The sequence below is a fragment of the Papaver somniferum genome, chromosome 2, assembly GCF_003573695.1.
Source record: "Papaver somniferum cultivar HN1 chromosome 2, ASM357369v1, whole genome shotgun sequence".
In the NCBI taxonomy this organism is placed as follows: Eukaryota; Viridiplantae; Streptophyta; class Magnoliopsida; order Ranunculales; family Papaveraceae; genus Papaver; species Papaver somniferum.
In genome coordinates, this window is record NC_039359.1 from 54,974,980 (window position 1) to 55,000,781 (window position 25,802).

Consider the following 25,802-nt stretch of genomic DNA (forward strand, 5'->3'; position numbering starts at 1 on the left):
ATTCCGACTTATTTCCGGCAGAAAATGAACTGCCGGTCAGCCTTGACCTGGTCAAAATTGGTCAATATTGACCAGGTCAAGGCTGACCGACAGTAATTTTTTTGTTGTTACGAAAAAATTCGTAACGGCTATAAGCTGTTTCAACCTGCAACGTAGAAACGGCTGTGACTTGTTACTAATTTGACACGTAGTAACGGCCCTGGCATGTTAAGACCTCGTTGTTACTAAAATATTCGTAACGGCTTTCAGATGTTACACGTGTCAATTCGTAATGGCTCGCAGCTGTTACTAAGACCGTTACAACCAAAATTCTTAACGGGTCCATTGCCATTACAAAAAAATGTAACACCCACTTTTGCAACAGGCAGAAGCCGTGACAACCCGTTTAGTGACGGCTTATTTCTGTTACTAATCCTAGAATTTGGTGTAGTAGACTTTTGCCCACTAGAAGTTGAGTCATTTTGTGATGGATAACCACCTAGAAGTAGGTTCAAAGGGAATAACGATTCACAAATGATACGGAGATAAAATCATGCACCTTTCCAATGGCATGATATTCTGAAGCGGGTTAAGGTTGAGTTTTTTAACTCTTAATGAAGTCTATAGCTCTGTATAGAGTGGGGTACCAAGTTACAGGAGTACCTTTGATAGACTCACCTATGTGAATGAGAAAGTGTGGCCGCTTTCTATGAGAACATGGGCAGTTCTCTAGAACATTCATTGAAACTGGGATAAGCACAGGGTTTTAATGTGTTGGCATTTAAGACTTTACTCTTAGTATAGTTGTGTGTGTGTTAAGTAATCTGTTCTCTCCATAGATTTCAAAGACATGTGTTCGCTCTGTCTCAGAGTTCAGAGAATTTAATACTATGTAAAGGTTCAAAATCAAATGGTACCTTTGCTTATGCACATAACTATACGGATCTTGCTCAATGATTTAAAAAAAATATAAGTAGGGGAATGTTGGGATATATGTTTTAAAAAATTTCTTTTGTACATTTATTTCAACAATTTGAGCTTGACCCAGTGGTTAAGTATTTTGGGCCTTGAGGGTGAGGTCTCAGGATCAAATCCCTCCCCATGCTGATTGGGTATATATATAAATATAAATAATATATATATATAAATATAAATAATATATATATATATATATATATATATATATATATATATATATATATATATATATATATATATATATATATATCACTAGTCCGAGGAGAGGGGTCTTGGGAGGTCTCTTGAATTTGGAAAGTATTTTTTGTTGTTTTTAAAAAGATTTTTTCAAACCGTTTTCACGGGTTCTAATTACGGATTCAATTGTATTATGGCATAAATTACTTGACCGTTTTTGGACTGTTACACAGGATTTTATGGAGAACATTAAAACCAAATTTATTCCCATTAATTTTGTCTTAATTGCGAAGGCTATAATAAGCCAGTTTTGAGAGACAGAATGGTAAGAGTTTTTCCTATATTGTTTTTGTGAATCAAGAGACCAAGTTTTTCTGAGCAAGATTAATAGAGTGAAAGGGATCGATTTCTTACTGTGTGCGTGAGAGCTCGACGAGAGTTTTTCTCGGCTGTTTTATCTTGGGGACGTTGTGACAAAGAAAGACTGCTTGCACAAAACTCAGGGAAGAACCACGAAACGTCTTAAAAAGAACGACCTGATCGTGACTCAGCCGTAATCCATATTTTTTGTGTTTAACCTTTGTTTTGCAGGAGTGGAATCCGTAATAGTTGCAAGAGAATCAATCAATTTAACAACTATTGATTCGTCGATCCATTTCAATAAAGTTAATGTGATCATCCCAAAGATTCCAGACGCCACCAACTACAAACAAAAACTTACATTTCCAAAAATAGGGTGTAATGTACGTCTTAGAGGAAAACATACGAAAAAATTCGTTATTAGAACTATTATGCGTGGGAAAAGATTTCTAATAATGAGATCGATTGTATACAATACATAGTAATTTAGAGGCGTGGAAAAAAATTACAAACACAAAAATTAGGGTGGGCATAATACAAAATATAAAATATTGAGTAAAATCAAGCGCTTGTTACCGCAATCAAAGAAGGAATCAGTCAAGCCTTGGTTCTGCCCATATTAGAGGTGGAACCTGTACCATGTCACTACGAGCACAACCCAGAAGGAATCAGTCAGGCCTTGGTTAATGCCCATTGGAGGTGTAACCTATGCGTGTCACCACAAGAACAACACGTTAAAATTTAAGCACAACCCCGCACAACATGTGCCTTAGCCTATTATGACACAATATAATAGTTTCATGGGATTTTTCTTACTAGTCTAATTGGCACAATGGCATAACACAACACCCGACATAAATAAGTTCATAACTCAACATTAAGAAAACACGTCATAATATGCATAAATTCATTTCGTGTGTATTTCATAAAAAAAGTCCTTATCCTAGCCAATTTTCGACACTTTATCTTCGTTATGTTGAATTATGATTTCAAATTTATGCACTCTTTAAGAGGTACATTCCTTCCCTCCCTATTGGAGGATTTTTTTTCGGTTAGAGACTACTTTTGATTTTCTATTTTTTCATAAAAATACTTTCCAAATAATATGGATACATTCTCTCTCTTTTTTATACCTTTATAGATTGAGTTCACCTTTTTCGTAAATTTTGGTTATGCCTAAATTTTAAATTTGCATTCTTTCTTTATTTATTTTTGTGTAGTTCGTAAGAAATTTCAGGATTTGAGTACTGGCTTATGATGAATTAGGGATTACATTCTGGAAGCCGATCTTTTTGTTAGCTCACCCGGAATTTGAAAAATCGAGCAGAAACTTGGGTTGCAAAAAGTTTATGATTTTAGTCCTATGGAACATTCTTATTTAAATAGTTTATATGATCATGCTCTCGAGCTTTTTGAAAAGATTGGTGATCATATTTTGCACAAAAGGGAAAGACTTCAATGATAAATATTTGTCTTAAGTGAAACTGAATTTCCTAAATATTTTTGGAGCAACACCGTGACTATGATAACCAAACAAGAAAAATCAAAACAAAATCACATCTTAGCATAATACCTAAATATTTATAAATATTTAATTTTTGAAAACATGAAATAAATATGCCAGGCACCACACAACACGACACCCGTTAACTTTTGTTGGAACAACACGATGGGCACAACATGACAGATTTAATCTCCAAGGACAGCACAACATGGCATGGAACACGCTTACCATGTGAGTTCATGGAATGTATTGTCGGCACGTCTTACACATCAACGGCAGTTTATTCATTTCCAATTCATATATCTGATGAGAAATTATTTTTTTGTTTAGTTCTTATATCCTTAGTTAACGCCCTAAACCGAATCTATTTGATATGGATTTCCCATAAATATAAGTAATGAATGGATTACCCATTACCTATAGTGAAAAATACTAGAACCCCCTACTATATGGGTTCAATATATAGAAGCCCCACTAAATGGATCCTCCCCTATCAACTCCATACTTTCACTTTTTAATATTTCTAGGCCCAAAACTTTAGATTTCAGGGCTTGGTAATAAAGTTTAGGGTTTGGGAGAAATTCGTAATACCAAAAATGCCCTTTACTATATATACCTAATGAAATAGGCTATAGGTTTCATTTCCAGATTCATTTTCATTTTCATTTTCACTTTCTCTTACTTCTCTCTCGTCTCCGCTCTGAAGAAAATTAGGGATTTTTGATCATGCCGAAAGAAAACGATTGTAGAGAGCAAGAAAACGATTCTCGCTCCACCGATATCCGTCGATGACGTTTAATTCAACGCTTCTTCTAGTTTTATTGTATGATTTTGCAGTAGAATAAACGAATCCGAGAGAAGATTTCAATCAACTAATCTGCAGATTCAACTCAGATTCATCAACAAGCTAATTATACAGGTAAGTATCCTCTTCTCTTTGTGATGATGCTTCGGTTTAGAGATTTTAGTTGATTTATTTTGGATTCAAATTTCAGAAAAGTATTTCAAAACCTAAATCTTCAGATGCTTTTCAATCGACTTATCTGAATCGACATCAGAGCTTAGATTCACCATCATCTACTTACTCTGGTTGTTTTGATGTAGAATTTTCGGAAAAAAATTGAACAAAAATTTCCGATCTGTTCATCGTCAAAATCGTTGTATACCTCTATTTCTATCTTCGATCTAATAACTGATTTGAGATTCGATATCAGTAAATCATCCTCTCTATTACCCATAGATTTGATTTGAATTTTTTTCACTTTTAGTTTTTGATTTTCATTTATACATGATAGATTACATGAAATGGTGGTAGGAATTTAGTTGAGGTGAAGGATTTAGAGAAGGATTTTTGAGCTTGTGGTGGTGCTGGAGCTGTAGGTAGTATGAGTGGTGAAGAAATAAGTAAATTGAATCCAGGCACGAATTTGTTTGTTATTGTTGATGTTTTTATTTGTTGTTGTTTACATTTCAATTTGAAAATGTCTGTGAAATGAACTCATAATGCGATTTCATCTATTCTTTGAGGCGATACAAACTTAAAACCTCTAGTTCAAGTATTTAGATATAAAATCTACTGGTAATATCACAAGATCGGCTTTGATTACTTGTTTCTGACTCAGATTCGACTCATTATGCTGTGTTAGAAACTCAGTTGAATGAGAAACTGTTCAATGACGATATTCGTAAGGGGTCTGTGGTTAAATTATTTGATTACATGAGTCATACTATTCAGAATCCGAAGTAAGTTTATTTAAATTTCGATCTAATTTTAGGTTTAATTTCAATTTTTTGGTATTGCGAATCTTTGAAATGATTCTCAGTTCAGATTATTAGTAGGTTTAATCTGATATTGGTGTTGGTTAAACTAGAAATTATACTGTGTTATTGTGTTTATCAGCTAAGAATATAGATTTTGTGGTGTGTGTGCCTGCCGTTTGATATGGATTACTAAGCACTTATATCTATGAATACTCTGTTGAATGCTTGGTGAACTATTAAGCAAGTTGGATCCAAACAGTTACAGGGTATCCGTAAAGGTCTACGTGGTGATTATGTTGTATTGATGGGAAAGAACACTATGATGAAGCGTTCTGTTATACTTCATGCTGAAAAGACTGGAAACTAAGGTGAGTGAGGAAGTGGCTAAGTACAAGGTTTGTTTACTTGGATATGTTTTTAGTTTGGATTTGTTGTTTAGATTAGAAACACTTGTTTATGCGGTATTATATGCTTGATGAAGTTACATAAATTAGGTACTCTAAAATGATACTGAGTCCTTTGGATCAGCTTATGATCGTTACTTGCGGTGTGGAGGAGTAAGTAAATTACATTACATTACAAAAGAGTGTTTTCGGAATATTCGGTATGGTACTGAGTTGTATGGTTTTGAATTTTCATTCAGCAAGCTCCGTCGTTTAGTGGTGAAGAATCTGGTAGATCTTTAGGTGATGGAGGAATGCTTGGTCATCAGATGGATGATCCACGTATGCTTGGTCTTCGGAGATTTCCCCTTCTTCCAGGCATGGTTCCTCCTAAGAGCAGGTATATGGGACTTCCAAGCATCAAACAAGAGATTCCCCTTCTTCTAGATGCATCTAACACTTTATTTGTGGAAGGGTTGCCTGCATTTTGTACACGACGCGAAGTGTCTCGTATCCTTTTATCTGCAGACTATATCTTCATGTATTTCTTTGTTACGTTTTTTTTCATCTTGTCATCAGTTGTTAGACCTTCATTTGGGCTTGCAAATATCTTTCTTCCTTTTGTAGGTTTTAAAGAAGTGAGACTTGTGAGCAAGGAGTCTCGTCATGTAAGTGAATCCAGTATCCTTGTACATAGTTAAGTTTTTATTTTCGTACTCGTGGTCTCAGGATAATTTTGTTTGTTGCAGTCTGGAGAAGATCCACTTGTCCCGTGTTTTGTTGATTTTATCAATCCTGCACAGGCAGCAACTGTGTTGGACACCTTACAAGGTGAAAAAAAAAGCTTACTCTTCTTCTTTCTTCACTTTATGTGAAACTTAGCACCATCTGTATACACAAATTCATTTTACCTTGTCTCCTTACTACTTCTTATCATGCTACAATAAGCAGTAAGTATACTGGATTGATGTCTAAATAATTTTATATACCATTTACCATAAACAACCTATTTGCTGCAATGTGCTTAGTATGGTATGACTGCAAAAGCATTGGAAACAAAGAAATAAATACAACTGAAGCTTCGTCATTTGTGCCTCTATATGCTGAAAATATTGCAACAAATGTTTTTGACATCCCTGAGTTTTGCTTTCAGCGACTGTGCTCTGCTAATCTCTGTTTCTGCCTTAAGGGGTTTTGCTCTAGAAGCTGGGGACTTGCCGAAGTTTAATCAGGTTGGTTATTGTCTTCTTTTGTAAGTTATCTGACTTTTTTTGGATGTGTAACTATTAGTTACACATGCTAATTAGATGTGTAACTTCTAGGTACACAAGCTAAATGGATGTGTAACTAAGAGTTACACATGCTAATTAGATGTGTAACTTATAGATACACGTTCTAATTGAATTACTAGTTAGTTAGATGTGTAACTTATAGATACACGTTCTGATTGGAGCAGCAATGGTTGAGGCAATGGGGGAGCAGCAATGGTTGATTAGATGTGTAATTTCTAGTTACACATGCTAAATAGATGTGTAATTTCTAGTTACACATGCTAAATAGATGTGTAATTTCTAGTTACACATGCTAATTAGATGTGTAACCTTTACTTACACATACTTTGCTTTAGGTAACTTAGGCTTGCAAGTTCATGATGAATGACATATTCCATATACAGGTGTAACTCCTAGTTACACAAGCCAGATGCATGTGTATCTCCTAGTTACACATGTTATATGCATGTGTAACTCTCAGTTACACAATTCAGATGCATGTGTAACTACTAGTTACATTAGTCAGATGCTTGTGAAACTGAATATACATTGGTCTATGTACTGTTCATTTTGATCTTATAAATATTGATTGCTTGTTGTTATATTTCAGGTTTCAGATAACTTCATAAAAGCTAATTGCTTAAACGTGGTAATGGTCTCGCTGGAACTGGAGTTGACGCTGAATACACAAGTCAGATGCATGTGTAACTCTCAATTACACTAGATAGACACATATGTAACTCTCAATTACATTAGACAGATGTGTGTGTAAATTCTAGTTACACATGCTAAAAAATTGTTGTTAATGAATATTAAAGTAATACATGTATTTTTTTTGTGTTCTATTTTTGATGTCTATTTTCTGCATATATATACAAGTGTAACTTTGCATTACACATGTCGTAAGGATGTGTAACTTTTGGTTACACTTTCCATATGCATGTGTAACTTCTATTTACACATTCGCAATGTACTTTAATAATTTCGGGCCTAGATTTAATAATTTCGGGCCTAGATTTAAATTTTATTTATGGGCTTGACAATATGCATAAGGCTATCAAGGTCTTTTAATAATTTGGGGCCTAAATTTAAACTTCTTTTAATTAAGGGCCTCATATTATGGGTTATCCATGGGTGGGACCTGAGCATAATTTTCCCTTACCTATATTTTAGTAGACAAATCCTTCCTTCCGGGTCGGGATATTATATTATGTGCGGTCGACTGCACATAGGTTCGTGAACTTATCATTTTGGGTTTGCAAATTTAAGTGAGTTTGGAGCTTAGAAACTTAAAAACTCATCTAGGTTGACGACTAAAATTTAGATCCACAAACTGAAGTGATTTGCATGATAGGTCCCTCGCCAAGTTGGTTGGACCTATTATAAATCCATCGTGGGTAGTAATAAATTACTACAACCGCTGCAGTAACGATATTTATGTGATGAGAAGAACTATTAATTACCTCGACAAGAACCATTTATACGACATTTATTTTTCTGTAATCTATGATCATTAACTACAGTTAGGTTAATGATCCGGTTCGGTTACAGATTAAACCGTATGATTCGATCTGGTTTCTCAACCTGATACGACGACACTGACATGGAGATTTGTCAATTTTCATAAAACGGGGATACGAGATACGGTGGGATACGTGTATTTATTAAAAAAATATTTAATATAATAATAATTCATTTTACTAAAAAATAAAAATATAAAAAAAATTTGATAGATACTATTTTGAATATTAAAGTGAGCAAACATTAAATTTTCAGCATTTTGGGTTTCTGCCTTACTTATGTTAATTGAATGGATAAAATCATATGTATTCTGATTTCTCTCTAAACAACATGAAGAACATAACTGCCCAATAAGCCTTAAAGCTAAATATTTCTAACGCCGTTTTTTTTTCTTTTTTTTTTTTGAAGCACCGTAAAAATAAATAGCAAGTCTTTTTTCTTTATAGTCAACAAGTTATTAGGTTTAAAAATAATTATTCGATATGTTCATGAGTACAAATATCTATAAATATTTAGATTTTATATATAAATTTATAAATACATAGATTTTGTATAAAAAGAAAAAATGTTAGATTATCGGAAGTATCCCCTCATAGAGTATCTAAGAGGTATCCCAGAATATCCCCTCTCGGTTTTGTACTTAAAAAAAGGTGACACTTTAAATGGAGTATCTGATATGTATACCCAAGTATCTGATACTGAAACGACGCCGATACGAATACATCACCAATTTGAAAGTATTAACTACAGTAACAAAGTGAGAATCAAACCTCGCTCAAATCCTTTTTCCCTGGCCAAAAGTCTTAGGTATTCCCTAGCGCCACTGTTGAATGACCCTATAGGAACTTTCAATGAGACTTACACCATGTTTGTTTACTCCTGACTCATCTGAGTCGTCTGGATCTGAATCATCTGGATATGAGTGAAATCACCTGACTCATCTGAATCTGAGTCGATATGTTTGTTTTGAGTCAGATCTGACTCATCTGACTCGGAAATAAGTGAGTCAGTGGTTTGATCCCATGAGTCAGGTGTTTTTTGTTACCTGACTCAAATGAGTCCGAGTCAGGGGTTATGTTTGAGTCAGAGGTCGAGTCAGATCTGATTCAAAATGGAAAACAAACAGTCTAACTACTGACTCGGTCCGAGTCAGGGATTGACTCATATTCAGACGCCGAGTCAGCTGCAAACAAACAAGTGAAAATCGTAAAAATCAGAACAAATCAGCCATGTGAACATTGAACAATTAATCTGCTCACCGGGTAAGCACATGCAACAATTAATAGCATATAGTCCATGAAAAATGTGATCGAGGACTCCAGATCCTCTGTGACCACATATAGGTTTATTTTAATCTTTTTAAGCTAACGGGTAGCATAATAAAGAGCACATACGGATATCAGGATATGGATTTATTTTATTTTTTTGCTCAACCAAATGTCGATACAATAATTTAACTAATCTTTCTCGTTTATCTATATAAAGAGGACGTCCGGAGCCTGTTTCAATCCCATACTATCATCAAACTACTCCTCGTGTAATTTAAATTTCCTCTTTTCAGCTTGTTTCTTAAGTTTTCATAATACCTCTCGTGAGACACAATCTTATCTATTATTCCATGGGAACTGTGGATGCAATGTGTTTTCATGGAGAATTTTCAAGAGAGATTGAAGTAAATATTGTTGATAGAAAAGTACTAGTAGCAGAAGAAGAAGCACCAGAGAATATAAGGGCCATTAAAGCATCCGTGAAGGTGTTATTGGAGGGATTAGGAGAAGATTCTAATAGAGAAGGTCTCATTAAGACTCCTCTTCGGGTTGCTAAGGCTCTCTTAGATGGCACTAGAAGGACACTGTTTTTTTTATAATTAGAGGTACACTTAAAATTCTTTCAATATAATGTACTCAAAACTTCAATTTTGCTATTTGTTTCTTTTTTTGAATAAATTCTTTATTTGTTGTTCTGACATTCCCATTGATCAGTCTGCAATTTGAGTAGCCGGCCGTCTAAGCAGACAGCGAACGGTTTCTAAGTCGGTTATCACTTGGTCCAGTGATAACGGTTTCTTTTTGTGTTACAGTTTTGATGATACCGATCGGATGGATTGAGATATCACTCATAATCATTAGGAGTTACTACTTAGGGTAACGAAATACACTTGGAGATAACGAGAATATTTCTGCGTAGACGAGTTTCCACTTTTGATGATACCGATTAGATAGATTCAGATAGGCTTTTGTTAATTTGTATACCGTTATACATGTTAAGGTTTAATAAAGAATTATTTTATTTCTTTGGAAATTGTGTTTTTTTTTCTTATTCTACAAAAAATTGGGTTTTTTTATACTAAAAACAACAAATTTTGTTCCAAATGCAAAGAATTACTGCTTCCAATGCAACAAAACAAACAAATCTTATTTTCAAGGCAAAAAATTATTGTTTTAATGAACCTTAACATGTATATGGGTATACTCCCTTCGTACCCCTATATAGGCGGAGGGATCAAATCTCTTAGATTAAGAATTTTTTTTTGATTTCATAAATATTCATGACTTTTCCTGTTTTACCCCTTATTGTATTCCCTATGTTAAAAACATAAACTTAAATGTGAGGATAACCAAACAAATAGGGATAATGATACAAAGAAAATGTTATATTCCACGTATATAATAGGTAAGCAAGGAGTACAAGTACACAAGACCCATTGAGATATCTATCACTCATAGTCATTAGGAGTTACTGCTTAGGGTATACGCTTTTGACCTTTTAACACCCTACATCACATTTTGTTGTACTGTTGTGGACAGCTAATTTTCCCAGTTGTCTGGTGGCAGTTGATTTAATGTCAAGCTTATAATGTTGAAAGTTTATTTATTCATTTTTGCTCAAACTTAATAATTATTTAAATTTAGTGCCAGCTTTTTATGGAAAGCTCAAAGTTCCAAGAAGTTCATAATATATTTTACACTAATTTCTCTTTGACAGTATCTTTTTTTATTTTATTTTAATGATGGGTATTTTTGTCGGAAATGATAGGCGTCCAGCGGGATGCGGGTTATTCGGCAACACACAAAAAAAAAGCAGAGACCTAATAACAGGACGGATTGGGCTCCCGGGATGTATATTATTTACGGTTTTTCTTTTGCTTCTTTTCTTTTAATCTTAACATTGTAAGGATTAAGGTGAGTAATATGTTAGAAAAAACTAATTAGTACTAAAATTTATATTTATACATTAAAATCGACAAAAAAATATTTATTTTTATATTTTTCTATGAAACTAAAATTCATTTAAAAATTTTCTATACATTTTCAATTTTAGGATATTTATATTCAATATTTTAAATAATTAACTTACTTTTAAATTCAAACAAAAAAACTCACATCTTTAACATAAAAACAAACATAAAAAGAAAATCAATTGGTTAAAAAAAATTGAGACAACTTGAGGATCTATCAGATGATATTAGAAATATTTTTGGAATATGAATATGATAATATTAATTGTTAAAAAGTCGTTATAGATTGCCCATCGGGCTAAATTCTGGGCATTTTAAAGCCCTATGACGTTAACGTCAGTTCTAATGGGACTCAGACATAAAACGATTTTGGTGTTATGATTTGCAAATTTTGCATGAGGGTGAATAACTGACCAAACTTGCAAATTACTGCGTATGCTATATAGACTGTATAAAAGTGGAATTTGGTAGATGTTTTTTTGTATACCTGGGGTACAGTAGCTTCAAAGGTCGAAGTAAAATATTGAAAGAGTGAATTTTTGGTTTTCTTTTACCTGGGAGCTACATTTAAATATAGTACTTGCTGATTAGTTGATCATGTATCAACCGTATGAATGTCGTAATCTTGATTTCTCAATAATTTTCTTCAAATGACCTAGCGAAATTTAATGAAATTTTCATTAAACTTTGAGCATTTGTTATTTTTTTGAGTCAGCTGTGTAATTTACTTGTCTCACCTGTGACATCTTTTCATTTGATTAAGTGCTTTCTCCAGGTTACAAACAAAACGTTAACGATATTGTCCAAGGTGCTTTGTTCCCGGAAGCTGGTCTAGATAATGCAGTTGGCCATGCAGGAGGTGCAGGCGAGCTCGTTGTTGTTCGAGACCTCAACCTTTTCTCGATCTGTGAATCCTGTTTACTACCTTTCCAAGTTAAGTGCCATGTCGGATATGTTCCATCTGAAGAACGAGTAGTGGGCTTAAGTAAACTCTCTAGAGTTGCAGATGTTTTTGCCAAAAGGCTTCAAAGTCCACAACGATTAGCAGATGAAGTATGTTCTGGTTTGCAAAGTGGAATCAGACCAGATGGTGTTGCGGTTGTCCTCCAGTGTTGGCACATCCATTCACCTGAAGTTGAGATTAACTGTACTAGCCCTCATTCTATATCTTCTGAACAAAACATTCAAGGATGGGAGAAAATTTTGGTCAGTTCTAGTTCAGGAATTCTTGAGAATCAAAATGGAGATTGTTGGGTTGATTTTGTCTCTCTTCTGAAGTTTAGAGGCGTAGATGTTGAAAAAGCTCGTAGCCAACCTTCCATCAATCGTTATTGGTGTCCATATAGGCCTCTTGATGCAAGCTGCAATGGTCATTCAACGCCAGGAAATCCTTCGATTCATAGGGAGTCGTGCAAAACAGAATCTCCGCTTCCCGCCATGCAAAATGCTGTATCCATGATGATTCAATCTCTTGGTGAAGACCCATCAAGGAAAGCACTTTTAGGAACCCCTCACCGGTTTGTGCAGTGGCTGATGAACTATAAGAAATGTGATCTGGAAATGCATATGAAGAAGAATGGTGTTGGTTCTATGCATGTTCAAGATGAATTTAGGTCTGAATTAAACATCCCACTGCAGTCTTTATGTGAACATCATCTTTTACCGTTTCACGGTGTGGTTCATGTAGGATACTTCCATTCAAAAGGAGACGAACCCATTAAGAGGTCAGTGTTGCAGTCAATAGTACATTTCTTTGGCTGTAAACTTCAAGTGCAGGAAAGGTTATCAAGGCAGATAGCGAAAACAGTTTCTCTAATTTTAGGTGGAGACGTAATGGTGGTTGTTGAAGCGAACCACATTTGTATGATATCTAGAGGGATTGAAAAAGTTGGAAGTAGTACAGCAACGATAGCTGCACTAGGTTTTCAAATGAGCCGAAGGCTAAAGCTACATTTCTCATCTCTATTTCAAATGCTACAGCTGCATAAGGAAAGTGATGAGTTTTATGATCCAATGAATCCTCCATAAGTTTCCTAATACCCCATTTCTTAGTTTTATGATTATTTTCTTTTAACGTTTTCATTGGTGTGTGCAAATGTATGGGATAGCCAGATTAAATGCTAAACGGGATCTTAAAGACCAAGCAAGGAAGGGGATGTAACATTCAATAGTATGACAGAAGATAGTGAGATTCTGGGTGTTCGTTTTTTTTTTTGCTTCATCTTGGGTTGTCGGTTGTCTAACTCGTGAAACTCTGCCGAAGAAAGGAAGAAACTCCGAGTACGAAAGGCGTACGACGTAGTTAAGAAGATTGATAGTCAAGGGTTACGCACAAGGAAGGTATTGCTTACAAAGCCTCTATCCCGTGGTAAGAATACACAAATCCATACCTTGTTGACTATGGTGGTGGTCTGTGGCTGTGCACAAGTCGAAGACAACTTCTTATATGGTACTCATTTATGGAGTAAGAAAATTCAGATCAAAGGTGTTGTTGTTGCAAAGAAGGAAGTATGTATGGTAGGTACCAAAATTATTGTATGATGAGCTTCAAAAGGATTAAGAATCAGGAGAATATATGATCGTAGATCAGGACTCGGGGTGATTTGGATTCTGGGGAAAGCAAGACTCGTGGTATGGGTACAAGATTTGTGCACTTTAACAATGATCTGTGGTACGTGGATTGATTCTGTTTAGTGCGTTACTGAATATACATACGTGAAGATAAGTTTGTTTCGGGAAGTTGACGGCTTAATATAATGACATGCTTCTTGCTGCAAAGAGCATGGTACTATTGAGAATTTCGAGTCTCAATTAGGTGTGAAGAAACGAAGAATATGAGGTACCTGGAGGGTACAGTAGAATGGTTTGGTGTGCCAACAGTATGGTGGTGAAGAGCTGCCATAATTTTGTGAGTGTGTAGATTCCGACGATGGGGTTATGTGGATTTTTTTAGATCTACAAAACGGACATGTCTTTACAGTGGCTTGTCGTCCAATAAGATGGAGGTCGTCTCTCCAATCAGTTGGCGTTCAATAAACATTGGAGTCTAAATTGGTAGACGTAAATGACACCATGAAGAAAGCAAGTTTTCTTCGAGGATTGATTGGATATTTTGGAGTCAGACAAGAATGCATATGTGCATTATGATTGTCCAAGGGATGTAAAAATTTTTCAAGACATTGACATTTTCAAGCAAGGGTAAAACATATCAAAGTTCGGTTTCAGTTTGTGCGAGATATTTGTGGAGAGTTTTTAGTATTGAAGACTAATAGGAAGTGTAATTTCGCACACATGCTTGCGAAGTTGGTAACCAAGGATTAATTTCAAACATGATTTGCACTTGATCAATATTCTACAGAAAGGTACCAAATGATACAACGTGGTGGCGATGATGAACGTCAAAGGAAGAACAGAGAAGGGGGGCAAAAGATTATCAACAAAGGTGGAGATTTGTGAAGTTAATTCGTCGATAATCAATAATATTTCCTTGGTCTCCAAGGGAACATGACTTAACGGAGTAATTCTTGGAAACCAAGTATTCAATACTTAGGAAACCGGTAGTATTCCATATTTAGGAAACTGGTAGAAACTTTGTCACCAAGTATAATACTTTACATACAAGTATTAATCAAGTATAAATAGACGTGAGCTAATTTGGAGAATGTATGGAATTCACAATGGAGTTGTGAGAGATTCCATCCCACATCTTGGGGTGGTTCTCTTGTGAAGAGTTTTCATGATGAGTCTAAGGTTTCTTCTTGAGCGTTTGTGGTGAATGTCAAGAGAAAAAGGTGAGGTCGTCATGAGTGGTTCTTGTATCTAGCGTGAGGGTACAACAAGAGAAGTGTTCTTCAAGTGTTGTAGGTAATCGCATCAATGGGGCTGCGAAGCTAGGTAGCAAGATAGCGGTTGAGTCAAGGTTGTCTTCTAGATATTGGTTGTAATGCTAGAGACATAGGTGGCTGACAAAAGGTGTTCATATGTTCTTCGGAGATTTTCATTATAGTGAAAAGAATCGTCATCAAAAGTGGACGTAGTCATATTGCCGAACCACTATAAATCTCGTGTCATGGTATGCTTTTATTGTTTACTCTTTAATGCGTGTTTGATTTGCTATATATATATTCGGGTTGTTCGTATCTATCTTTGATAGAGCACCAGACGTAAGTAGTCGACCGTTACCGGGCGTAAAACCCCAACAAAATGTACTTTTCATCACTTGCACCCTGTTATTTTTCTAATTTTTTTGATGGTTAAAAAAGTTTCAATACTCAAGTAACTTATATAATCACCAAATGGCGTTACCATTATGCTACCGTGACATCTACATGTTGTGGTATTTAGGATTTTCGTACTTGCACTGTGTATATTAATAAACGAGTGCTCTCTTATATCCCGTGGCTATATAAATAATCCTGTCATTCCTTGAAAGTTCATGAAAAAGAGGAAAATGTATCCATGCATTGGATACTGCTCCTTGTTTGATAAAGTTAAAAAAGATTTAATCGTTTGAATTACAGTTTCTGTAAAACTGAAACACCGCTACCACGGTGGAAATAAGTTTTTTTTTTTTTTTTTTTTTTTTTTTTCCTGTTGGAATGTTATTTTTAGGCATATATATCGTTATAGTGATTGCATAACCCAATTAGTGGATGTATGAATCAAAATACGACTATATAAACTGTAATGCATCTTCTTATATATTTTCTGCAATGGTATTTTTAGGCATGTACTACCTCCATTTCAGAAAAAGAGATGCTTTCACAGTTTCATTTTTACCTAAAAATAGGGCAAATTGAAAAAGTGAAACTATCACTTTTCCTGACACAGGGTGGAAGAATTATTTTTTCTGACACGGGGTGAAAGCATCACTTTTCCTGACACGGCGTGAAAATATCACTTTTCCTGACACGGGGTGAGAGTATGGGTAGGGGTGCCAACGGGTCCCATCGGGTCCGAGTAGTGTGCTACCCAGAACCGGAACCGGTAATATTAATCCGTTCCAGGTCCGGTTCCTAAATTGATAGACCCGGAACCGGACCCGATAAAAACACTAATTACCCGCCGGGTCCGGGTATTTATCGGGTCCTTAAAAATCAACTAAACTTTTTGATAATTTACTTTTATATTTGCTATATTAACTTCATTCTAATAAGTTTTCATATAAAATTATTATTATATCTATGTAAATGTTCTAATTAGGATTAAACATAAGAATATGAATGATCAATGTAAAAAATTTGAACGAAACTATACGAAGTCTTTCTATTTATGTAAAACTAACAAGTAAAACATAAATATTTGGGTACCCGATTCTCGACGGGTACCCGTCGGGTAATACCCGTTAGGACCTGAAACTTATCGGTTCCTAACAGGGCTTACACGTCGGGTAGTGATTTTACTAACGGTTCCAATTTTGGGAACCCGAACCGGACCCAACACCCCCGGGTCCGATTCGATTCTGGATAATCGGGTATCCATTTGCAGCCCTAAGTATGGGTAAAAGTATCATTTTTCCTGACACTGCATGAAAGTATCACTTTTCCTTACAGGAAATGAAAGTATAATTTTTCTGACATAAATGGGAAGTATCATTTTTTCTGACACGGTGCAAAAGTATCATTTTTCCTGACACGGTGTAAAAGTATCATTTTTCCTGATATGGCACTGAGTATTATCGTCAAGTAAGTAAAAATAGGCTACATAAAAGATTACGTGAAAAGGCTTATTCTTATTATTTCTCTGGCACCAAAATGTAACTACCGAAAAATCGATAATACACCCAAATGAATATTTTTAGATAAAACTATGACATGACGAAGAATATAAAGTTTATTGATATGATATATTTGGGTTTCAAAAAAAATAAAAAAATATGATACATATGATTCCTCATTACATGTCTCTCAGTAGCTAAAATGTTCAACCCTTCTTCATTATTCTTCTGCTCCATTTGAGATAATGGAGTACAACTCAACTTTTCGCATGCATTCGCCTTTTAGTTTCATTCTTTGGGCTAGCTTTCATAACTCCCTTTCGACAAGAGACATGTTCTCTCATAGAGGTGTTATTATTGAGAGTTATCAATATGTTTTCTGTAACTCTGTCAGAGAGACATCATATCACATGTATATTCACTGCTCTTTCTCTTTCGAAGTCTGTGATTACTTTATTAAATCTTTCAAGATTTCATAGCCATTGCCGGGTACGCTTCTACAGCTATTTGATGCTTGGAAGACGAACGTTCTTCAAGGTAAAGGAAGAGAAGTGTGGAAGCTTATCCATTATGCTATCTGCTGGAATATCTGGAATGAAATAAATGGTAGAGTATTTGGGGAAAGAAAGAAATGTGTGGCAGAGGTCATTGATCATGTTAAATATACTACTGTTTTGTGGTCGTGTGACTTAGACAATTTCAAGTTTACTAATCCCAATCTCATTTGGAATAACTGGGATTCTCTGATGCTTGTATAATTTCCTTTACGTCTGTAAAGGTTTTCTTAGTATAACCTTCTTCTTCGAAAAGAAAAATTTGATAAAAATGACTTCACACTTTTCACGTGACCCTGCTTTGTTTCGCTGCTCGAATATAAAGTTCTTTTCATTTCTTGTATAACAATTCATCTACACATTTTACGGTGATTGGTGTCATCAGTCATCACCCTATTTTAATGTGGCAAACGAAGATATAAAATTAATCAAAATGACATGGGCGCATGATAATCAAACAAAAAATAAAATATAGTTTTGTAAACCCTAGCAACCAGAGGCTTCCCTTGCTCAGATTATCTCCATTAGAGCAGATCTGAGTAGGGGAAGCTCAACCCACCCTTAATCTTCCTTTAATATTCTGTATTTCCTTTTTCAGTTTCTAGGTTTGGATCTGATTTGTTTTAGATTCAAAATACATTTGTTTCTAGGTTTAGGTCCCTTTCCTTGTTTTCTTCTTCTAATTTATTCAAGGACTTTTTCCCTTGTTTTGAATTCAGGAAGAGATACAAGAAATTTTAACTTTTTTCTTTGTTTTGGGTTTTTGTGGTTTAGATTTTTTTTGCTTTTTCTTCTTCATCCAGTTGAAGACCTGTTGAAGGGATGATAATGTTTCTTTATTATGCAAAATCATATCCAGCAACAACAAGAGCATCATCAGATCTAACCAAGGAAACTAAGACAGCAACAACAGTAACTAGACCAAGATCATCAACAACTTCGTCAATCACCTCAACTGCTACCAAGACTCCAAAGCCGATTTCGTTCAATTCATTCCGATTCAGACCACTGAAGATCTATTCAGAAGACCCATGTTACTTTGATTCCAGTTACTTTAATTTCTATAAATACTGGTATTTTAAAAACCTTAGTTCATTGTACTTGAATGTACATGTTCTTGAAAACATCTGGTTGGACCTGATCCAGTCACTGCTTAGTTCAGTGATTCATACTAATTTTGTTCCAAAATCAATTGTGCCTGATGATGTTACTTGGATCTTTAGGAACTATGAAATGGTATTAATTTTTGTAAGGATTGAAACGTTCAAGAACTGGTGGAGATACAATAGAGTTGATGAATGTAATATGATCTTGAAAATCCGCTATAAAGTTTCCGATTTCCAAAATCGGCGTTTGCATTATATATGAGGTTCTCCTCTTTTCCGGAAAAAAAAAACTCAAATATAGAATCGGATTTGTTTTCTTTTATTCTTATTTTCTTTATGCAAAAATAAACTAAGTTTAGGTTTTGGGTACTTACATATTCCCTTATTTGAAACACTGTGTATCTCCTAAAAATCTTAAGAATTGGAGGGTATTTACCGTTATACACATTCTCTAACTATTTTTTTGTGACTACACATTCTTGCATAAAGGCATATGTCAACCGCCCACTCGTCCCACATCAAAAATTTATTCGTCCATACCAGCAAGTGCTTGTTGGAAAAAATGGGTTTCACAAAGGATGAATGACACAGAGAAGAAAGTGTTGCACTCCAAAACTTTCAAGGCTTGTATAAATTTCTTTTAGACAAATATTTCTACCCTCCCAATAACAATTGGCGATTACAACAGGTATGCGAAATATTTCCTTCAGGATACAATGAAAGCCCTGCAACGAAAACTGAATTCAAGGTTTGTACCCCTTGATTCAATCAAGAACACACAAAGAGATTTCTGATTTCTGATGATGCTTTTTGAAACAGAGAAAACAGATTGATTTTTCTTATATGTTAAACGAAACTGGGAGAAGCTATTTATAAAAGGTTTTGCACCTGTTGGGAATAGGTTTTTTTATTCGCCAACAGGTTTCTATTCACGAAACGTCAGGTTCCTTCATCAACAGACATCAATGGTGTCTTTTGGATTCGAAATTTTCGAACAGGCTTTTATCGGCCAAATAAAACCTTCAGTTCAAAAAAATTCTTCCGGGGGCGATGCCCCCCAGGACCCCCCTTTGGTTAGCGGCGTTGAAAATATTCCAACAGTGCTCCCCCTATTTTCAAAAACCATAAAACAAAGTTAAAACTTTTAAATCAGAGTGACTGCATCACCGAAGTGACTGCCTACATACCCGAGTGGGATCAAGCCAACGTAGTTCAAGCACAATTGAGACTAAGCATCATCGTTGAAATCAACACATAAATGATAGGTATTTTTTGGATTTGAACCTTCACTTAGTGTAAGAAACTCAAAGCCTTATCGAGGTTCTATGGTGAAACTAGTCTTGAACCAAGTACCCCTTATGATAAAACCGGAGTCTCCACACATATTGATTTCATAAAATCATGTGTTCTGTAGCCAAGCACGTTAATGGCCATGTGCTTATATCCTTGTTCATGAGTCTTCTTTAGAGAACGGTCTTCTTCTCTTAGGAAACGGCCTTATTTCCATACTCATATAGGTAAGTCTCGAAGGTGTTTCTGCGATACACCTTTTACTAATCATAGACTCATTAAGGATTTACATCCATCCTATTTTCTTGCAGAAACCAGCACTAATAAGAAATGGGAAGTTTTTATATTAGTGCTCCATAATCCACATCCATAACTTGTTGGTACCACATTGAACCTTGTTTATCCTTTTCAAAACATAGGTTGGGTTTCTGCTATGGGAGATCAAACTTCCTTCACAGACCTTAGTCCCATTTCTTTCCTTTTTATTGAAACCACTGAACTTGGTAGACTTTTCGTAAATGGGTCTGCCAAATTCCTCTTTGATTCAATAAAGTTAACCGTAACTACTCCCCTTTTGAGTAGTTGCCTAACCATGTAGTGTCTAAGACTTGCATGTCTAGACTTTCCATTATAAGTCTTATTAGAGACATTATAGATTGTAGCTTGATTATCACAATTAATCAAGACCGCCGGAGTTGGCTTCTTCCAAAAAGGAATTTCCATAAGTAGGTTTCTAAGCCAATCTGCCTCCTTACATGCATCAGTTAAAGCTATCAATTCTGACAACATTGTTGAATCAGAATACAAGTCTGCTTCTTGGAACTCCAAGACACAGCAGCACCCCCTAATGTAAAAATCCATCCAGAAGTTGACTTGGAATTTGATTCTACATTGTTCCAGTTAGCATCGCTGTACCCCTCTAGTGCAGCGGGATAGCCTTGGTAATGCAAACCAAAATTTATTGTTCCTTTCAAGTAAGCCATAACTCTTGAAACTGCTTTCCAGTGTTCATATCCTGGATTACTTGAGAAACGACATAATATTCCCACGGCTTGGGCTATGTCCGGTCTTGTGCAATGCATAGCGTACATAAGACTCCCAATAACACTAGAATACTCAAGTTGAGCATGAGTACGGCCGGTGTTCTTCATTAACTTGATAGTATGGTCTAAAGGAGTAGGTGCTGGATTGTCATCAAAGTGACCATATTTCTTGAGAAATTTCTCAATATAATGAGATTGAGTTAAAACCAACTCATCTCCCTTTCTTAGGATCTTAATTCCCAAGATTACATCAGCCTCTCCTAAATCCTTCATATCAAAGTTAGAACTAAGAAACTTCTTTGTTTCTTCCACAACAGATATGTCAGACCCAAAGATTAACATATCATCAACATACAAACAGAGAATCACACAACCAGAACTATCATGCTTACTATACATTTGTCCGCATCATTCACCACAAACCATATGACAAAACTACTTTATCAAACTTCTCATGCCATTGCATAGGGGCTTGCTTCAAACCATAGAGAGATTTCACTAACTTGCAAACTTTCTTCTCTTGGCCTGGTAATATGAAACCTTCAGGTTGTTCCATATATATCTCTTCTTCTAAATCCCCATTTAGAAAAGCAGTTTTGACATCCATTTGATGCACAACCAACTTATGAATAGAAGCAAGTGCAATCAAGCAACGAATGGATGAGATGCGGGCAACAGGAGCATATGTATCAAAGTAATCAATACCATGTCTTTGTTTATAACCCTTGGCAACTAGCCTTGCCTTAAACTTATCAACTTCACCATCAGCTCTCAACTTTCTCTTGAATATCCATTTACTTCCTATTGCTTTAGCACCAGGAGGTAAATTTACTAATACCCAAGTCCCGTTAGTCAAAAGCGAATGCTTTTCATCATTGATGGCTTCTTTCCAGAAATTTGCATCTCTAGAACTCATGGCTTCAGCATAAGTTTTAGGGTCATCATCAGTATGCATAACATACTGGTTAACACTAAGAATTCTATTCTTATTTGCCTCTACAAGGTAATAAATAAAGTTTGGATCAGGCTTTTTCTCAATCCTTCCTCTCTTACTCCTTCTAGGTTCGATATCTTCAGTAGGCACTGAAATATCATTGTCATGAGTAGGAGAGGGATTTTCATCATTGTTATCAATCTTCTAGGTTCATTTTTTCATCTCCATAGGTTCTAGATCAGGTAACAATGGATTCTCCATGGGTTGCATTTGAGAACTGTTCCTATTTAAGTTCTCAAAGAATTCCACATCTACAGATTCTATAATCTCAAAAGTGTCAAGGTTTATAAATCTGTAGGTGATACTATTAAGAGAGTATCCCACAAAAGCACATTTATAAGCCCTGTTTCCCAACTTTGGTCTTTTGGGATCAGGCTTTCGAACATATGCTAAACAACCCCAGACTTTAAGTCTTCTCAAGTTTGGTTTCCTCTTAAACCACAACTCATAAGGAGAAACACTCTTCTTTTTCAAAGGAATTCTATTCAAAATATAACATGCAGACAACATAGCTTCACCCCACAAAGAATTAGGCAAACCAGAACTTATAAGCATGCAATTAACCATATCAATCAAAGTTCTATTTTTCCTTTCAGCCATACCATTTTGTTGAGGTGTGTAAGGTGCAGTACGTTGATGAACTAAACCATGCTCTTGACAAAAGGAATTAAATTCAGTAGGAAAGTATTCACCACCACGATCAGAACGTAAAATCTTAATTTTGTGCTCTAATTGTGTCTCTACTTCTGCTTTATAAATCCTAAATTTATCAAAGACTTCATCCTTAGATTTCATTAAATATGTATAAGCATATCTAGTACTATCTTCTATAAAAGTGACATAATACTTATTTCCACCACGAGTGGCAGAACCATGCAAATCACCCACATCACTATGTACTAATTCAAGTAAGGAAGAATTTCGTACTACAGACTTATGGGAAATTCTAGTTATCTTTGCTTGCACACATATTTCACATTTAGAAGCATGATCAAAATTGCAATCAGAAATCAAGCCTAATCGATTCATGTTTCTAAGAGAACCATAATTCACATGCCCTAATCTACCATGCCATAAATTAACAGAGTCAACAATATAAGCATAACCATTATTTATTAAATTAAGCTTAATCATCCCATTACAAGCATATCCTTGTCCAAGAAACACACCATTTTTGGACAACACAAACTTATTAGACTCATAGGTCGTCTTGAATCCATCCTTCATAACAAGGTCGCCGGAAACAAGGTTCTTCACGATGTCAGGGACATGTAAAACATTAGTAAGAGTCACAGTCTTTCCCGAAGTAAACGAGAGTTCAACAGTGCCTTTCCCAATAACTTTGCTGCGTTGACCGTTTGCGGAGACAACATCGTTTCCTTCTCCACTAACCGGTTCGTATGTCTTGTAAAGATTTCTATCCTTACAGATATGGATGGTTGCACCATTGTCGTACCACCATCCACCCCCAGTTTCAGCAACAGCATTGGCGGCTTGCACCACGATCACAAGTTTGTCATCGACCATATTTGCCTCCTTTTTCTGGTTCTGCTGTTGTTTCTTTTTGAGACGACAGTCACGAGCAAAATGGCCGGGTTTGTCACAGAAGTAGCAAGGGCCGCCAGCGCCCTTCTTCTTACTCTTCTTGTTGGGATGCTTCTTAAACTGAGTATCATTCTTAGGTTTCAAGGAATTCGGTGTTTTAGATTCTTCTACACGCTATTCACCTTAGAATGGTTTTCAGAATGTGGACTATCCTTAAGTTCTCGCTTACGAGAGTCCTCTTCTATGCGAAGATGACGTTGTAAGGCCTCTAAATCATAGTCAGTCTCAGCATGCTTAAGTTTCTTCTTATAACCATTCCAAGAAGGGGGGAGACGAGAAATAATAACCCCAACAACAAACGCAGAAACAAGATCAATTCCAGCATCCTTAAGATGATTAACTATGAGTAAAAGTTCACTGACCTGGGCAATGATTGACTTACTGTCAACCATCTTAAAATCCATGAAATTGCAAATCAGGAATTTCTTGTTGCTTGCTTCAGAAATCTTGTATTTGTTGTCAAGCGCAGTCCACAATCCCTTTGCAGTCCCAATACTCCGATGTGCATTGTACACATGTTTGTCCAGAGCATTCAAAATATGACCACGACACATGAAATCATCTTCCTGACGCTGCTTTCGTCTAGCCTTTAATTCCTCAGTGTCATTGTCAGTTGCAGCAGGAATTTCCTCCAATCCATCTTCAAGTATGTACCACAACTTGATGGTGATCAGGAAAAACTTCACAGTCTCTTGCCAACGGGTAAAACCTTCACCATCAAAACGTTCCAATCGAGTAAAGGTTTGGTTCATCACTTGCAGAGATTGAGCAGTAGCATTCGAATTCGAAGATTCACCCTCCATTGCCAGAAACTATTTGTCTAAAAACTGTTGGAAAAAATGGGTTTCACAAAGGATGAATGACACAGAGAAGAAAGTGTTGCACTCCAAAACTTTCAAGGCTTGTATAAATTTCTTTTAGACAAATATTTCTACCCTCCCAATAACAATTGGCGATTACAACAGGTATGCGAAATATTGCCTTCAGGATACAATGAAAGCCCTGCAACGAAAACTGAATTCAAGGTTTGTACCCCTTGATTCAATCAAGAACACACAAAGAGATTTCTGATTTCTGATGATGCTTTTTGAAACAGAGAAAACAGATTGATTTTTCTTATATGTTAAACGAAACTGGGAGAAGCTATTTATAAAGGGTTTTGCACCTGTTGGGAATAGGTTTTTTTATTCGCCAACAGGTTTCTATTCACGAAACGTCAGGTTCCTTCATCAACAGACATCAATGGTGTCTTTTGGATTCGAAATTTTCGAACAGGCTTTTATCGGCCAAAAAAAACCTTCAGTTCAAAAAAATTCTTCCAACAGTGCTCACCCTCGGTGCACCAAAAACTCATTCATATTGTATTTGTTAGTGGGCGGACATGGTATCCATAAGAATCCTATTATTGGGGCTTAGAAAGTCAAGTTTTTTTGGGGCTTTCTAGGGTCACCAAATATCAATTGGGAAACCCCTCATAATATATTTATATAAAGACTAATATGACCACATATGATTTTAGATAATAAAACGTGATTAACATTATTAATCATGATTAGTAAATCAATTAAGACTAATTCATCTCTTTAAGTGAAGTGATGCAACTGAAAATCAGAGGGAAGAGAAGAAAAAGAAGAAGAGATAAAAAAAATTGGAGAATTTTTTTGCAAATGAGTGATTCAAGCAAAACTTTTGATGTAGGTGACCGTTCATCTTCAAAATATGATAACATATTATTACCCATCAACAACGGCTGATTTTCAGAAAATCATGAAATTTTTTCTCAAACTCAAAATAGCCCTTATGAACCTTACTATGATTTCGAAGGACCAACCCAAGAAGAAGAAGAAGAAGAGGAAATCGAAGAAACCAATGCTCAAGATTACCATGTGTACCTCTATTCTAGCTCCAATTTCAGTTCTTAAGCTCAGAGTGGCTAGAAGTTTCAATTTTTTCCTTCCGAAAACCATAATTTTCCAGCCGCCAGGTACAATCACGGATGGGAAACAATGAACTCGTGGCCGTTATTATGTTATACGGCTCACAGTTCATGAACTCCCAGCCGTTATGAAACCTTACGGATGGGACGATGAAAATTTCCTAGCCGTAACTAGTCAATTACGGCCAACTTTTTTCTACGTGCATGGGAAGCATTTAATACTGTCGGCGGCGGTTAGGTTTCCTGGACGAAAGTATTAAATGCTATTCAATGCTGACGGTCCCGGCTGGGTTACCCAACTGTTTATTGTTTTACGGCTGGATTTCTAAGCCGAAATCAGACTCACCCAAAAACAGGGAAATAAACGGCCAAGAACTCCTATACGT

At 35.7% G+C, this 25,802-nt stretch overlaps 1 protein-coding gene and 1 pseudogene across 1 annotated transcript; both read left to right on the forward strand.

Moving 5' to 3' along the window:
- Positions 1-5,103: 5,103 nt before the first annotated feature.
- Positions 5,104-6,370, forward strand: LOC113351060 (RNA-binding protein 1-like). Its single transcript, XM_026595129.1, has 5 exons — positions 5,104-5,220; positions 5,403-5,652; positions 5,749-5,810; positions 5,892-5,973; positions 6,171-6,370. The coding sequence occupies exons 1-5, from the start codon at positions 5,104-5,106 to the stop codon at positions 6,368-6,370; spliced, it is 711 nt and encodes a 236-aa protein (XP_026450914.1).
- A 3,182-nt stretch (positions 6,371-9,552) lies between these two features.
- On the forward strand, positions 9,553-13,160 carry LOC113351061 (annotated as a pseudogene).
- Positions 13,161-25,802: the final 12,642 nt, after the last annotated feature.

Coding starts and splice junctions, on each gene's coding strand:
- LOC113351060 (XM_026595129.1), top strand. CDS start 5,104: ATGCTGAAAAGACTGGAAACTAAGGTGAGTGAGGAAGTGGCTAAGTAC. Junction 5,653..5,748: donor TACACGACGCGAAGTGTCTC/GTATCCTTTTAT, acceptor TTGGGCTTGCAA/ATATCTTTCTTCCTTTTGTA. Junction 5,974..6,170: donor TGTGTTGGACACCTTACAAG/GTGAAAAAAAAA, acceptor CAATGTGCTTAG/TATGGTATGACTGCAAAAGC.